At 33.9% G+C, this 13,201-nt stretch overlaps 1 protein-coding gene across 3 annotated transcripts in view; it reads left to right on the top strand.

The window, feature by feature from the left end:
- The window catches only part of LOC145668719 (uncharacterized), a 311,815-nt gene that overhangs the window by 252,777 nt on the left and 45,837 nt on the right, over positions 1 to 13,201 (top strand). For all 3 annotated transcript variants that reach the window (XM_081736828.1, XM_081736829.1, XM_081736827.1), the window contains exons 5-11: positions 2,827 to 3,006; positions 8,228 to 8,394; positions 9,695 to 9,923; positions 10,659 to 10,785; positions 11,333 to 11,513; positions 12,270 to 12,376; positions 12,860 to 13,041. In XM_081736828.1, the coding sequence (XP_081592954.1) occupies positions 2,827 to 3,006; positions 8,228 to 8,394; positions 9,695 to 9,923; positions 10,659 to 10,785; positions 11,333 to 11,513; positions 12,270 to 12,376; positions 12,860 to 13,041 (1,173 nt within the window). The remainder of the gene's footprint in view (positions 1 to 2,826; positions 3,007 to 8,227; positions 8,395 to 9,694; positions 9,924 to 10,658; positions 10,786 to 11,332; positions 11,514 to 12,269; positions 12,377 to 12,859; positions 13,042 to 13,201) is intronic.

Raw genomic sequence — 13,201 nt, 5'->3', positions numbered from 1 at the left:
AATTAACACTTTGAATTGGCAACAGTACTGATGTTTCAGTGCATCAAAAGTGTGTCTACAGTATGCAATTCCGGAAAACAATGAAAAAGAAACTTTGAAATTATCATGATAAAACTTTTACTTACATGCACCCGACGACACTGCCAATTACGAAATGAGCTATCAGCTCTACAGCGTATGGTGGAAGTGTCCCCTGTTTTGATTCAAACACTGGTTCACACGTTCCACCATGTTGGCAGCAACTTCACGAAGAATAGAAGTGTTAATGTTCTCAATAGCATAGCGAAGGTTCGTTTCCAGGTCTTGTATAGTCCGAGAATTGTTCTTGTATACCTCTTGCTTTAAGTAGCCCCATAGAAATGAACAGTAGTGTTGCCGGGTACATGTAAGAAAAAGTTTTATCATGACAATTTCAAAGATTCATTTTCGTTGTTTTCAGGAATTGCATAATGTAGACAGATCCCTAACACACCTTTTGATTCACTGAAACATCAACACTGTTGCCAATTCAGAGTGTTAATTTATGAAAACTACGATTTCCCTAGTTCCCCTTACGGAGGCCTTATCCGCTTAGTTATCGGTGGAAATGAAAAATTCTTTTTTCTGCTCCATAGTTTCCAAGCTCCTCCAATTAACAAGATGAAAATTAACGACAGAACATCCATACGTATGAGTTATGAGTCAATTTATGTGTTTGCAAAAAAGTTGATTTACATCTTCGGTTACATCTGGCAACACTGTGTGGTTCCTAGTGTATTTCAGTCGTTACTTCCGAGTACAAGGTTTCGTATATGCATGAACAAGGTTTCATTTTGGTATAACCATTATTTGTGTATCGCTTCAGGTTAAAAAGTTATACTATCTCAAACTCCGGGTTGCATTGTATATTGGACACCCTGTATTTTGTAATGACATTTCCTCTGCCTATATTATAATCATTTGTGTTCGGAGATTTCCGACTTGCGTTCGGTGTTCGTCTTCACTTATTTTGTTATCTATGAGTAACTTCAAGTTCTGTCATTTGCTTTGGATGACAACGTGAAGCTCCCGAAACATTATAGTAAACACATTTTGTAGGTCTGTCTAAACACTGATAGAAGACTAAAATTGTAAATTGTATCTTATGATATAATCGAGTGACTGCTGGTGGCTTCTTCGGCTTCCATTGTGTCGTTTGTTTATGAATTTTTGTGATTAGCGTAGTATTTCTTAGGAGTGGTTTGACTGATTTAGACCAAATTTGGTTCGAAAGCATTGATGGCCAATCTAATTAAGTAGAGAGCTGGGTCTCATATTGGTACTGACCAAAGAAACAACTACATCTCCGGCACTCAATTGTAATTGAGTTAATAGTAAATAATATATGGTGCTTCCAGTCCAATATAATGTTAGAAATAATGTATTTACTTGTAAGTGAGGCTAAGAAATACGTCAAAATCGGTGATGTTACTTGCCAAGTAACCGTGCAAGAGCGTCCACTGACATGATTCAACGTGCAGCGACGATTCTGCATCACGAATTATCAAGGGATTGTTGTTCGTGAAGCACGATTTTCAGTTAACTTCAGTGTCATATTGAAACTACCATCCATAAATGTTAACCTGGTTACTGACACGAAATAAATAGATAATGCTTCTATATTGAAATAAATCTTATATTTGAATAAGGAAGCGCAGCGGATCTGTCTGTTTGTATTAAAACAATAAAAAGTACTTTTAATTATAATACGAAAAAATGAATTTAGAAATATATTTTTTATATTGCCTCTTACGAACCTCAAAGTCATTATTGCCATATTACGGAATATAAACCTACAGATAGTTACTAAAATAATGAACACATCCATATACAGCAACACGTAGGTTTTGTGCGTTAGTAGTACTGAACATCCATGCAGCACTTACATTTTGTGCTAGTGCTTAGTTGAGTGTTAATAAGTGCATAAGGTGGTGTAGTATAGAGTCGTGTATACAGAACTTTAGCGGTGCAAAGTAGGATTTCAAAATAGGGCAAGTTGTCAGTGCGCGATGAGTGGGAGCAGATATAAGACTTCAGGGTGTTAGGTGTATCGAGAATAACAGTGTTCAAGGTAATGGTGGCAGAATCCGTAAAAAGCATCATCAGAGAAGAGAAATAGTTGATGGTGACAGGAATCACTAAACGTTGAATAGGACTGTCATAGAGAAACGTAGAGAATGCGGCACAACTGACTGCAGAACTTCGTATCTAGTTTCAACAATCACAGTCAGATGGGAGGTGCATACCCTCAACATCCGAGGTCCGATTGTGATTTCGAAACCTCTGATTACTTAATACAACGTGGCATGAGGAAAAATAACGGCGGGAACGTAAACATGCACTGACATAGTAGTGATATTATACGATGAGTCATCTTTCTCCTTGTTTTCAACAACAGACTGTGTTTATGTACGGCGGACTCCCAAAAATGCCAATGATCCGGACTGTCTAATTCGTAGTGTTAAACATTGCGGCGACTCTATGCTGCTTCGTGGTTTTTCATGTGTTCTTTCGGTACCCTAATAAGGACGAATTACTGCCACTGATAATGTGAACATTGGAGGTGACCAGGTATATTATATGGTACAATATTGTTCCTAACAACCGCAGTCTTCCAAGATAACAATTAGCCAATGCACAGCCATTGATACCATTGATACAGCTAATATCTTGCTCTGTACGATATTATAAATAATGAATTTTAAAATAAATATTTCTAACATGTATTCTCTAGGTTTTTATTTTTAATTTCGTTCTTTCACAGGGTAATAAATTTCATTCTGAATTTTTGTTTTCTTATTCCAACAGATCAGCAAGTGACTCTGGATCTGATTCTGGAAGCAGTGTTTCACGATCACGTTCCAGGTCTCGATCCAGTCGATCTCATTCAAGTTCCAGCTCCAGTCATTCCGGCTCCAGTAGCTCAAGTTCAGTTTCGTCACGCTCAAGATCCCGTTCTATTGGTTCGTCGAAATCTCGCTCTCCCAGGTAATTTTTAAATTATGTAGCATGTAGGTTATATTCAGTAAGCCAGGATACTTTACTTTGGAATCTATAGGTCCGGTCTGGAAGATTTTAAAAGAAGAAAAGCGGCAAAACTAAAATAATGTGTTTTTGTAAATCATATTTTGAACTGTATCTTCGTGAAATAGTCGCAACTGTCGAATGAGAAAATTTAGTGCAGACAGGAAGGGCACAAGTTACAAAACGATACATTCAAGAAAGAAAGTTTGAGTTATGACTTTAGGTAATTTTGATATTACTTTGATGTTTCTTTGTAACCAAGGGCTAACATGGAGTGGATTAGGCACTCGGTCTTGTGAATTGTAGGTGTAAATTCAGCATTGTAAGATAATTGGGGAGTTACTTATTGTTTGAGAACCTCGGTCTAGAAAGCCAGAAGTATTAGCCTTGAATAATTGAGAATGTCCTTGTTATTTTATTTTTACAGTGCTATATATTAGGTTACTGTTTTGTTCGTTAGAGTCAAATTTTGCACTTCCATACTAATTACAGAACTAACATTTTGCACAGATACGTAAACCCGGTGACAATACAACAATCATATCACATAATTTTTGGCTGTAGCTTATCATTTTACTGTAAAATTACTTACAATTAATTATCGAACATTGCTGCTTATACAACTCAAACCTTCGCAAAAGTTTGGTTGGTTGCAGATGACTAGGCATTCTGTTGATTTCTTATCAACAAGTTTGAAAGATGTTAAAATAGTTAACCAGTGTGTATTAAATAACACACTTATATAGTAGGGTAACTGCTAGAATATCATACTCTTAAGATCAGTCGAGAACTGATTGATTCCGGAAACATTTTATAATAAAAAGTAATTAAGAATATCCGAAAAAGAAATTAAAACAATGCTTTTATAAAATACATTTAAAAAATATTTTTTTTGGGGGGGGGGGAGGGTATAATGAAGAAATTGGACGAAGAGTAAAAACATTTGGCACTCTTCTGAAGGTTGAGGGCTAAATTTTTTCTTGATATCATAGAAATAGTTCCCGATAATCCGTTACAATCAATCACTCTAGAGCTTTTAGTCTTAAGTTTAATTTCTTCGTTTCCAGTGCATTTTTTTAAAAATCTGTCGCTGAACGGATGCCATCTGGGCTGTAATAACCATTTATAAGTTGTGTAGTGCTCTAATGTTTATTTTTCGCGTAATCCTACTTGTACATCAGGAGAAGAATACTTCGCCGAATAAGCTTTCATTAAAAAGCGCTGGCTTTGTTAACTTTATTTTAGCGGAGATATTAGCTGTTCCGTGTTGTTGTTCTTGGTTCGATATCGTATAGTATAGAGGTTTGATGTGAAAATGTGAGTGTTCATCATAAGCAATACCTTATTTCACGAACTGACACTAGCTTCTGCGTTAGGTCAAAATGTTGAAATTAGATAAATTTCTGATCTATCTTATACGGATATTCTATAAATTGCAAAAAATCAAAATGTAGTACCTATTTAACTGTTCTCAACAGTGTAAAATACCAAAACTTCAAAACTTGGAACATTTTACGTGTGTATTATCTCTCATTGTCAGAAAACGATAACAATTCACTTCTTAATTCTTATTTACCTGCTTTAGCCATTAATATGTACTTAATATTTTGTATTTAAATATTTTCTTTAATTCTTACAAATCACTCAAGTTGCTGTTCTGTAGAGACACCTACTCTATCAGAAACAAACAGTTGTCTTTCATGTGATCTCTTTATTTAAGATCTAAAATTGCACAGCCACCTTTGATGTAGTACACATAAACAGTAATATTAGTAATGTTAGAAGTATGGGAAACGTAATAGGATAATCACTACCATTTTATGGAAACTTCAGCAACAATAGCAGCTATCACAAGTAGAAGAAGCTTCTTGGATATAAATGTAAAATTGTAAAATAACTGACTTGCAGTAATATGTAGAGATGCAAGGGCTCGGAAAAAAACCGGCTTTTTTGGAAAAAAACTCGGTTTTTTCTGCTTTGCTTTTTTGCTTGGGAAATTTTGGGCTTTTTTCAAAATTCTGCTTTAAATCGATAAAGCAGACTTTGTTTTGCTTCTCTATAACACAGAAAGTTATTTAATTAGTGGTTGATGCCGATAATAATATAAAACCTCGAAAGTAAACCATGAATTTCGAAAAGATATTTTAAACAATTTTACTTCAACATTTTTACATTATGAATTCCAAAGGATTAACCAATGTATATAATAAACACATTTTAACCTCCTATATACAAAAGTAAGCAGAGTTGGCAAGAACCATGGTTGTTTCTGAAAATGCCAAAAACCCGTTTTGGGGGGCAGTTTAAACCAGGCTTTTTTGGGGTTTAAACCAGGTTTTTTGATTTAGATATTTTGCTTTATGTATTTATATTACATATTCACAGAAATAAGTTTGTTTCGCCTTGGTGTTATTATTCAACAACGGGGTTATGCTGGAAGAGGTCCCATAAGCTTAAAGAAGTCCGGTCAGTAAATTTCTTAAATTGAGAAACTCCCGCCCTAGCCATCGGGGAAATCCCGTCATTCTTTTAAATGTAAAACAATAACGGGAAAATCCTGTAAAATTTAATTTGCATGTAAAATTTAAAGGTCAACGTATTATAATCAGTACGCTAAAACTGAGTGACACACAATCATAGTCAACGTCTTACGAATAAAATCAGAAAAATAAACACACTGCTGAACAAGACTGCACTTATTTAATATAAAAACACATTTACACGTGACGTTTCGATCTTCTATCCAAGATCCTCATCAGACGTGAGTGTACGTCTGATGATCTTGGATAGAAGATCGAAACGTCACGTGTAAATGTGTTTTTATATTAAATAAGTGCAGTCTTGTTCAGCAGTGTGTTTATTTTTCTAAAACTGAGGTATTAAATTACAAATTTAGTACGTAGGTATCATTGAAAGTCCAATCCAAGCTAATGTTGGAAGCTAAGTAGGCAATCGATAAATTTTACCAATTTAAATCAATATATTTAAGCAACCTTCGCTTCTTTATAAAACAACAGGCATGCAGAAATATATAATTTGGTTTCGTTTTGTATGTTTAGGCTTAACATCCTTACGTAATACCGAGGTTATCAAGGAGAAGACTTTCGCTTAAAGTGACATCCGAAAGAGTACTTGGTTTACACATGAAAGAAGGGTTGTGGTTCGACCGAGAATTGAACATGGGACACCTTGATTAAAAGGTGAAAAGGAAATAAGACTAATGCAGATGGTTTGACATGTGAAACGTCACCATGAAGTTCACACGATTCGCATTTTTGTTCTTTTAATTTTTTTTAGTTTAAACCAGTTATTTAAAAAAAAAAGCTGGTGTAAACGAGCCAACCCTAAGAGTAAAAACTTCTTTCAAAAAATACACAAATAACTAGCAAAATTGTATGTAGTATTTTTACTTCAAAATATTCCATACCCTCTTTTTGAAACAAAATAAAATTAAAATAAGACATAAGAGAAATACTTAGATTTGTATGATACAATTAAAGGCTGCACATGGTTCTGTATATTCTTGAAATTCTACAGTCAAGTTTTTTATAACCACCATCAAGGGCGCCCATCAGGGGGGTTAAGGGGGCGCTTGCCCCCCCTAGAGGAAAATGTACTTCAGAATATTGAAAATCCAATAGGATTTTTACATTAGTTACAGCAAAATTTGAAACTATTTTTGAAACGTCGCTTATACTTGCCCCTCCTTGGAAACAACAACATGGGCGCCCTTGACCATCATCACGGTTTACCCAGTCCTCAAGTTTTCTGAATTTTTAACAAGAGGTATTCAACATATCATTACGGAACAAAAAAAAAAAAAAAAAAAAAAAAAAAAAAAAAAAAAAAAAAAAAAAAAAAAAGACTACGGAATATATTTAAGTTAAGCTAAATACAACTGCACAACAAACGTGATTGAGTGGTTGGCTTTTGCGCTTCTATTGGGAAGTCCGGGATTCAACCCAGCATTCGACCATTCTGACAAAGCCTTCCTTCATTCCATCTGAGAATGTAGAAATAGTGCGTGTACTGGCCGACTAGGAGTGTAGGAGTTGGCCGACTTCCTTTCTTATTGTTTTTAAATCGTTATTATTACTAATTACCAGCAGTGACGGTTTCGCGAAGGTTAGAGGATCGGTCTTTCGGACTGAAGCCTGTTCTCCAAAGTTGTGGAATGTCTAAAACGAACGAAATATCTATTAGTTATGCCTTTACTCATAAACTTTAAGCTCCCGTCAAATAAAAATTACGAATGTTTAGAAAAACTAAACATTAGTAGTAAGAAAACCCCTCCCAAAACACTTTTTTAAATTCGCCACTGATTCTCAGTATAAAATGATCTTCAAGGTTGTATCCGGAAGATTATTGCTAAACATATAAACGAAACGAAATATTAGTTATGCCTGTACTCATAAACTTCAAGCTACTCCCAAATAAAATTAGGACTTTTTAGAAAACGAAACAATCAGAGAAACCCCTCCCAAAGTACTTTTCTAAATCCGCTATTGATTATTTGTATAAATTGGTATTCAAGGTTGTATCTGGAAAATTATTGCTAAATCATTGCACAACTACAGTATAACAGAAATGTGGAAATACGGTTTGACGGACATATTGAAAAACGTATGCTTTGACGGATATATAGAAAAACATAAGTTTAACTTTCGTGCTAGAAGCTGGAGTACTAAGCTCTTAGAAATGAAACACGGATGACAAACTAAAATGATCTAGAGAAGGAAAAAAATGTCGATAACTCAAAACTTAAAATAAAGTTAAATAACCTGTAAAATTGCCCTCAAATACTACATTCTTCATGTTAGCTTTAATTCGTAAAATATGTGCTCCATTCATCTTGATGGTGAATTACAGAGCTAAATATGTCATTCAGGTCGTGGAAATCTTATCTAACTATAGAATATACTATAAGAAAGCTATTTGGATAGAAAAATCATGAAAATGAAAAAAGCCAAAATTTCCAAAATTCTCGGTTTTTTTCCAAAAAAGCCGGCTTTTTATGTGAAAAAAACTATCGATTCAAAAAAGCCGGCTTTTTTGCATCTCTAGTAATATGTATTACAGTAATGTGATATATAGAATGTTAGTGCGGGAATTTATTAAAGTAAAAAGTGCTTTGTTGAGAGAATAATGTAAATTGAACTAACACATGCGGATTTTTCCTTTTTAGTCATCACGGAACCGTACGAAGGTTGGGAGGTGTAGTTCTGCAATCAGCTGTTACGGCGCCCCATGCAAACAACTCCGGAAATTCTTCTCATCTTGCAGCAGTGGTTCATTCTGAAGATAGAAGACCTTTGGCTATTTGTGTGCGGAACCTTCCTGTGCGGTCAAGTGGTGAGCATGTTTCATGTTTTCAGTTTATTGGTTAAGACTTTTTAAAGAAATATGTAATACTCCTTGCAAAATAAAAATAGATTTTTTCACTTGCTTATTTGATTAAATACATACTAATTATTTGCTGACAAAATCATGTATTTTCGTTAAAAATTAAATACATGTTACAGTTTCACCAACTAACTCTGGCTTCATCAGACACCATGAGATACAGGATTAATGTACAATCTTATAAATACAACAGCTGAGCTTATTTGAATAAATAATTCGTACTTGTTAATACAGTAAAACCTCTTTAAGTTATACACCTACGATTCCTTCGAAATTGTCCGAAGTTGGAAGGGCTGTTCAATCAAGGGATAGATATTTATATCATAGCCATGCTTGCTACTACACTACAACAGGGTGGCGCGGAGCCTATTGATACACATTTCAAAGTTGAATATTGCGCAGGTGTGATAGCTTGGAGTGGGTTACGGATGGGAGATTGGAAGAGAATAGGATGTCATCAGGTTTTTTAGTTTAAATAGATTTGTTCTGTTTATTCAGATTGTATATGGATAGAAATAAGTTAGTTTGACCTTAACGTTCTTATGCAACAACAGGGTTATAAAGGACAGGATCTGAACCATTCCTCGGTTAACACTCGAGAGAAATTGTCCTCCATTAGGACTCGAACCAGAAACCCTTTGATTACAAAGACCAGTCTACTGACTCGTCCACCCAAGACACTGATGGATATTGTAGGTACTTACTGATCTTGCATACTTGTATATATTTTAAGTTACTACAGGAGAAAAATTAATGTTTCCTGGATTTGTAATGTATGAGAAAAGGTCTTCTAGATGGTTTGAGATATGTGGAAACATCACATGAAGTTCACAGGATTTGTGGCAATTTGTTTTTCGATTTATTTATTTATTTATTTATTTATTTTGGTTTAAACCAAGTGATTTAACCCAACCAACCCTCTTTTTTTTTTCGACTTGGATTCAACATCACCAAAATAGGTTCTTTTTTTTCCTTTTATTAATTAATTAATTTTCAATAACATGCAAGAACTTATTCAAACTGTGCCCTTATCCCACTATTGATATTAGATTCCTGTAGGTTAGAAATCTATCGTAATGTTCATCTTTCTTCTCCCTCATCTCACAGATGTGTGAGACTCGTAGTTCTTCTGTAGGCAGGTGTCTACGAGTCATGGAAGTTACGAAAAATTATTCATTATTATCTGAAAAAAATCTATTGGGATCATTAAGAATAATTTTGATTAATTCTGATTTTTGTATGTTTGCAGATACAAGCTTGAAAGATGGTCTATATCATGAATATAAGAAACATGGCAAAGTTACGTGGGTTCAAATCGTCGGTCAAGGAGGAGGTAGATATGCAATTGTATGTTTTAAGAAAGCGGACGAAGCGGAGAAAGCTCTGGAAGTATCTCAGGACAAATTATTTTTTGGCTGTAAAATTGAAGTTGTTCCTTACGACGGATTCGATATTGAGGATGTTGAAGTCAGATATTTGTAAGTACCCACTATTTGCTTTGGATAACCTTCTGTTATCTATCTCCTTTAAATTTATTATTATTATTTTCTTAATCACATTTTGTTTGAAATTAATTCGTATTATTCTCATTTCATTACAACTTTTGAGGTGTTAAACGTTGACTTTTGCAATTGAATTAAGAATAAAGACAGGAAAATATACAGTAGTTACTTGTATCTATGAATCTTCACTAGTACATTTGCAGTTCATACCATGCTATTTACTGTAAATAACAAGCAAACTTTATATAATTTTTCTAATTGGAAAGTAAGTAAATGAATAAAGTAAATATGCATTTTCAATTGCTTTGTCTTTCTTTCAACTATAATATGCAGTAATATAAGACAACAAGTACAAGTCTGCTAAAATGCAACAGTAATGTGTGTATTTACCATACTAGAAATTACTGAGGATTAGTTTCATTTCAATACAACAAGTTCACTGAAATAGCAGTTAAAGAGTTTATTACGTTTCTATCCTTTGCCGATTAGTTTACTTGCATTGTTTGAAATCATTAAATCATTTTAGGACCAAAATTCAATCAAAACAATGAAAAGCGCATTATTTGTGATTTTAGGAACGCCATTATTCGTGTAAATAATAATGATGGTCACATAATGTTTGTATTTGATCGTTTTAAATCCTGTCTTTAAAGACTCCTGACTATGTATACAGTTTATGGTTGTGGTTAATTCAAGTTTTCTTTTCAACAGGCCCTTTGAATCCGAATTGGATGAGTTCAGTCCTAGGGCAACAAGAACACTATTTATTGGCAACTTAGAAAAAGATATTACAGCTCCTGACCTTCGAAAGCATTTTGAGCAATTTGGAGAAATTATCGTAAGTTGATGATAACAAATAATTATGCTGAACTAGCTGTTCAATTTAGTGATAGTGCAATCCATATTTAGCTTAATATATCTGTATTGAATTGAAGAGTTTTCGTACTTTTTCTCATAAAGATAAGGCATACTTAACAGTTGGACTAAATAATATCAATGGAGAGGTGTTGTGTGTATTCATGCACATTTATGAACTCCTTTTTGTACAAACTTCGGAGTAAGTTAATTTTAAATAATGCTAAAAATGTGAATTCGTTAGATTTTTATTTGCAACAGCTCTAGAACAAATTTCTTTAATATGGTGAAGAAGCTTACGTTAACACAAGTGCTAACGTTAATCGGTGGCAAAAGTGAGCACTCAGTTCCATAGAGACGTTCATGGGGTGCCAGTTTTTAACGTAATACGTGTAAACATATTTCTTGAAATATTTATGAAACCGAAGTAAGAACTGAATATTGTTCTTAAAGATTTTGTTTCATATTTTCAGGTTATCAGCTGCTTTTCCGTGTAATTGATGTATGTATTTATTTATTTTTAAATCTAGGAAATCGACATCATGAAACAGGGTCAACCTTCTCCGTATGCATTTTGTCAGTTCGCTGATATTAGCAGTGTTGTAAAAGCTATGAGAAGTATGGATGGAGAATATCTTGGCGGAAGTCGAGTTAAACTTGGATTCGGGAAGTCTTTGGCTACCAACTGTGTTTGGGTGGATGGTATTTCAGGTAAATTCAGTTTATCGTGTATGGAATAGTTTACAGACATTTAAATTTGATACTGATGTTCAAGAATTTCTGTTGAAGTGACACAGAAAGATAGTTGAGTTTAAGTATGCATTTGGATCTATAAATTTAACTAAATCAGAGAAAGGAGAAAAATCGTCAGGTATTTGTGTAATACTTGTAAAAAATTAAGGGCAATTTTATGTTCAATTTAATTTTAGAGAAGTTGTAAAAAAAAATAATTTTTTGGGGATATATTTTGGATTAATGTCTTGATTTGGTCCGAAAATGTCCTACGTTAATTAGACAAAGGTGCAATTTGTTGCGAGAACATGTCATTATGATCTGTATGAATTGAAACGTGTTTTAATATTTTTAGGTATGCTTCGTTCAGCTTGATTATAACACTTCCTATAGTTCTAAATGTTCCTTGTATATTTAAAAAGATACGAAGTTTAGTGATTAGATACCACTCTTAATAAGGTGGTTCATTTGAACAAAACAATTAATTCTAATATATTGGATTCATTTCACCAATTGAACATACATATTTATTTCTTTATCGTTTCTTTTTATTTTGGATACAGAAAATTGGATGTTATGAATTTCGAGTAAAATTGGTCTCAATACACATTTTTACGAAATAAACTTTTTTCTAAAGTCAATCGTAGAAGTGAACCGTTTGTGTGAAGATCAACATTTGTTATACATTGCAAACTGTCTTTATAACGATCCTAACAATGTTCATTTGTTTTGCAGAAGCAGTCTCTGAGAAGTACCTTAATATGCAATTCCATCAGTATGGACCAGTATCTCATCTCATAATGGACAGAGAGCGAGGACATGCTCTTGTATACTTTGAACAGGTAAAAATACGTATTGTGTTCTAAGAATGATTTTTTAAAGCATGTATTCGTGTCAGACTGTTTAGTGAACATGAATCAGCTAGTTCATCAGAGCTATTTACATGATGTAACGTTTTCTTCTGACTCTTATTCAGTTGGAGAGCTACTTGAATGAAGCGGTAGCGAACTCAAAGGTCTAGAATGTCAAATATTTGCGATACAGTCCATATTCTCACTAAACGTTATTCTACCATCTGGCTGTGATGCCAGGAAGTATTATTTATTATAATTGTATCTACTGTTATCTATTGTATCTAAAAATTGCTTTAGTAAAAACTGTACTACATGTGTGGGACACAATCTGTTTGAAGAAATAAATAAATGAACGAAACAATCGAATGAATAAAATTATTATAAGTTTTGTCTCGTTAAGAATCCATTTTAATTCATAATTGTCTTTATTGAAATTATTATGATACTCATTCGTGGTGTTCGTGTGTTTAGTTGCAACATGCCGAACAAGCTGTGAAAGAGATGCGTGGGATGGTTCTGAGAGGACGAAAGCTTCAGGTTGACTTCGCTTCTCGAGAGTGCCAAGTGGCCTTCTTCGACCACCTAGAAAAGCAAGGCCATGTGTCATCAGGGGAGAGACCTTGGGAGCGAAGAGAATCATCTTTTGAGAGCCGGTAAGTTCGTCAAGATTTCAAATTTACTTTAAGAAAATCTTATGGAAAAAACTTGCAAAGAATATAAAGAAAATTAATGAATGATTATATAGTTCGAAAATTTGAGTCCTGCATGTGAAAAAAGCTGACTCTTATCCAGTCTGAGTTTTGGTGTCTAATT

The sequence above is a fragment of the Thermobia domestica genome, chromosome 13 (genome assembly GCF_964235325.1).
Source record: "Thermobia domestica chromosome 13, izTheDome1.hap1.1, whole genome shotgun sequence".
In the NCBI taxonomy this organism is placed as follows: domain Eukaryota; kingdom Metazoa; phylum Arthropoda; class Insecta; order Zygentoma; family Lepismatidae; genus Thermobia; species Thermobia domestica.
The sequence above is the reverse complement of the archived record's forward strand: the minus strand, read 5'-3'. Positions and strand labels throughout refer to the sequence as shown.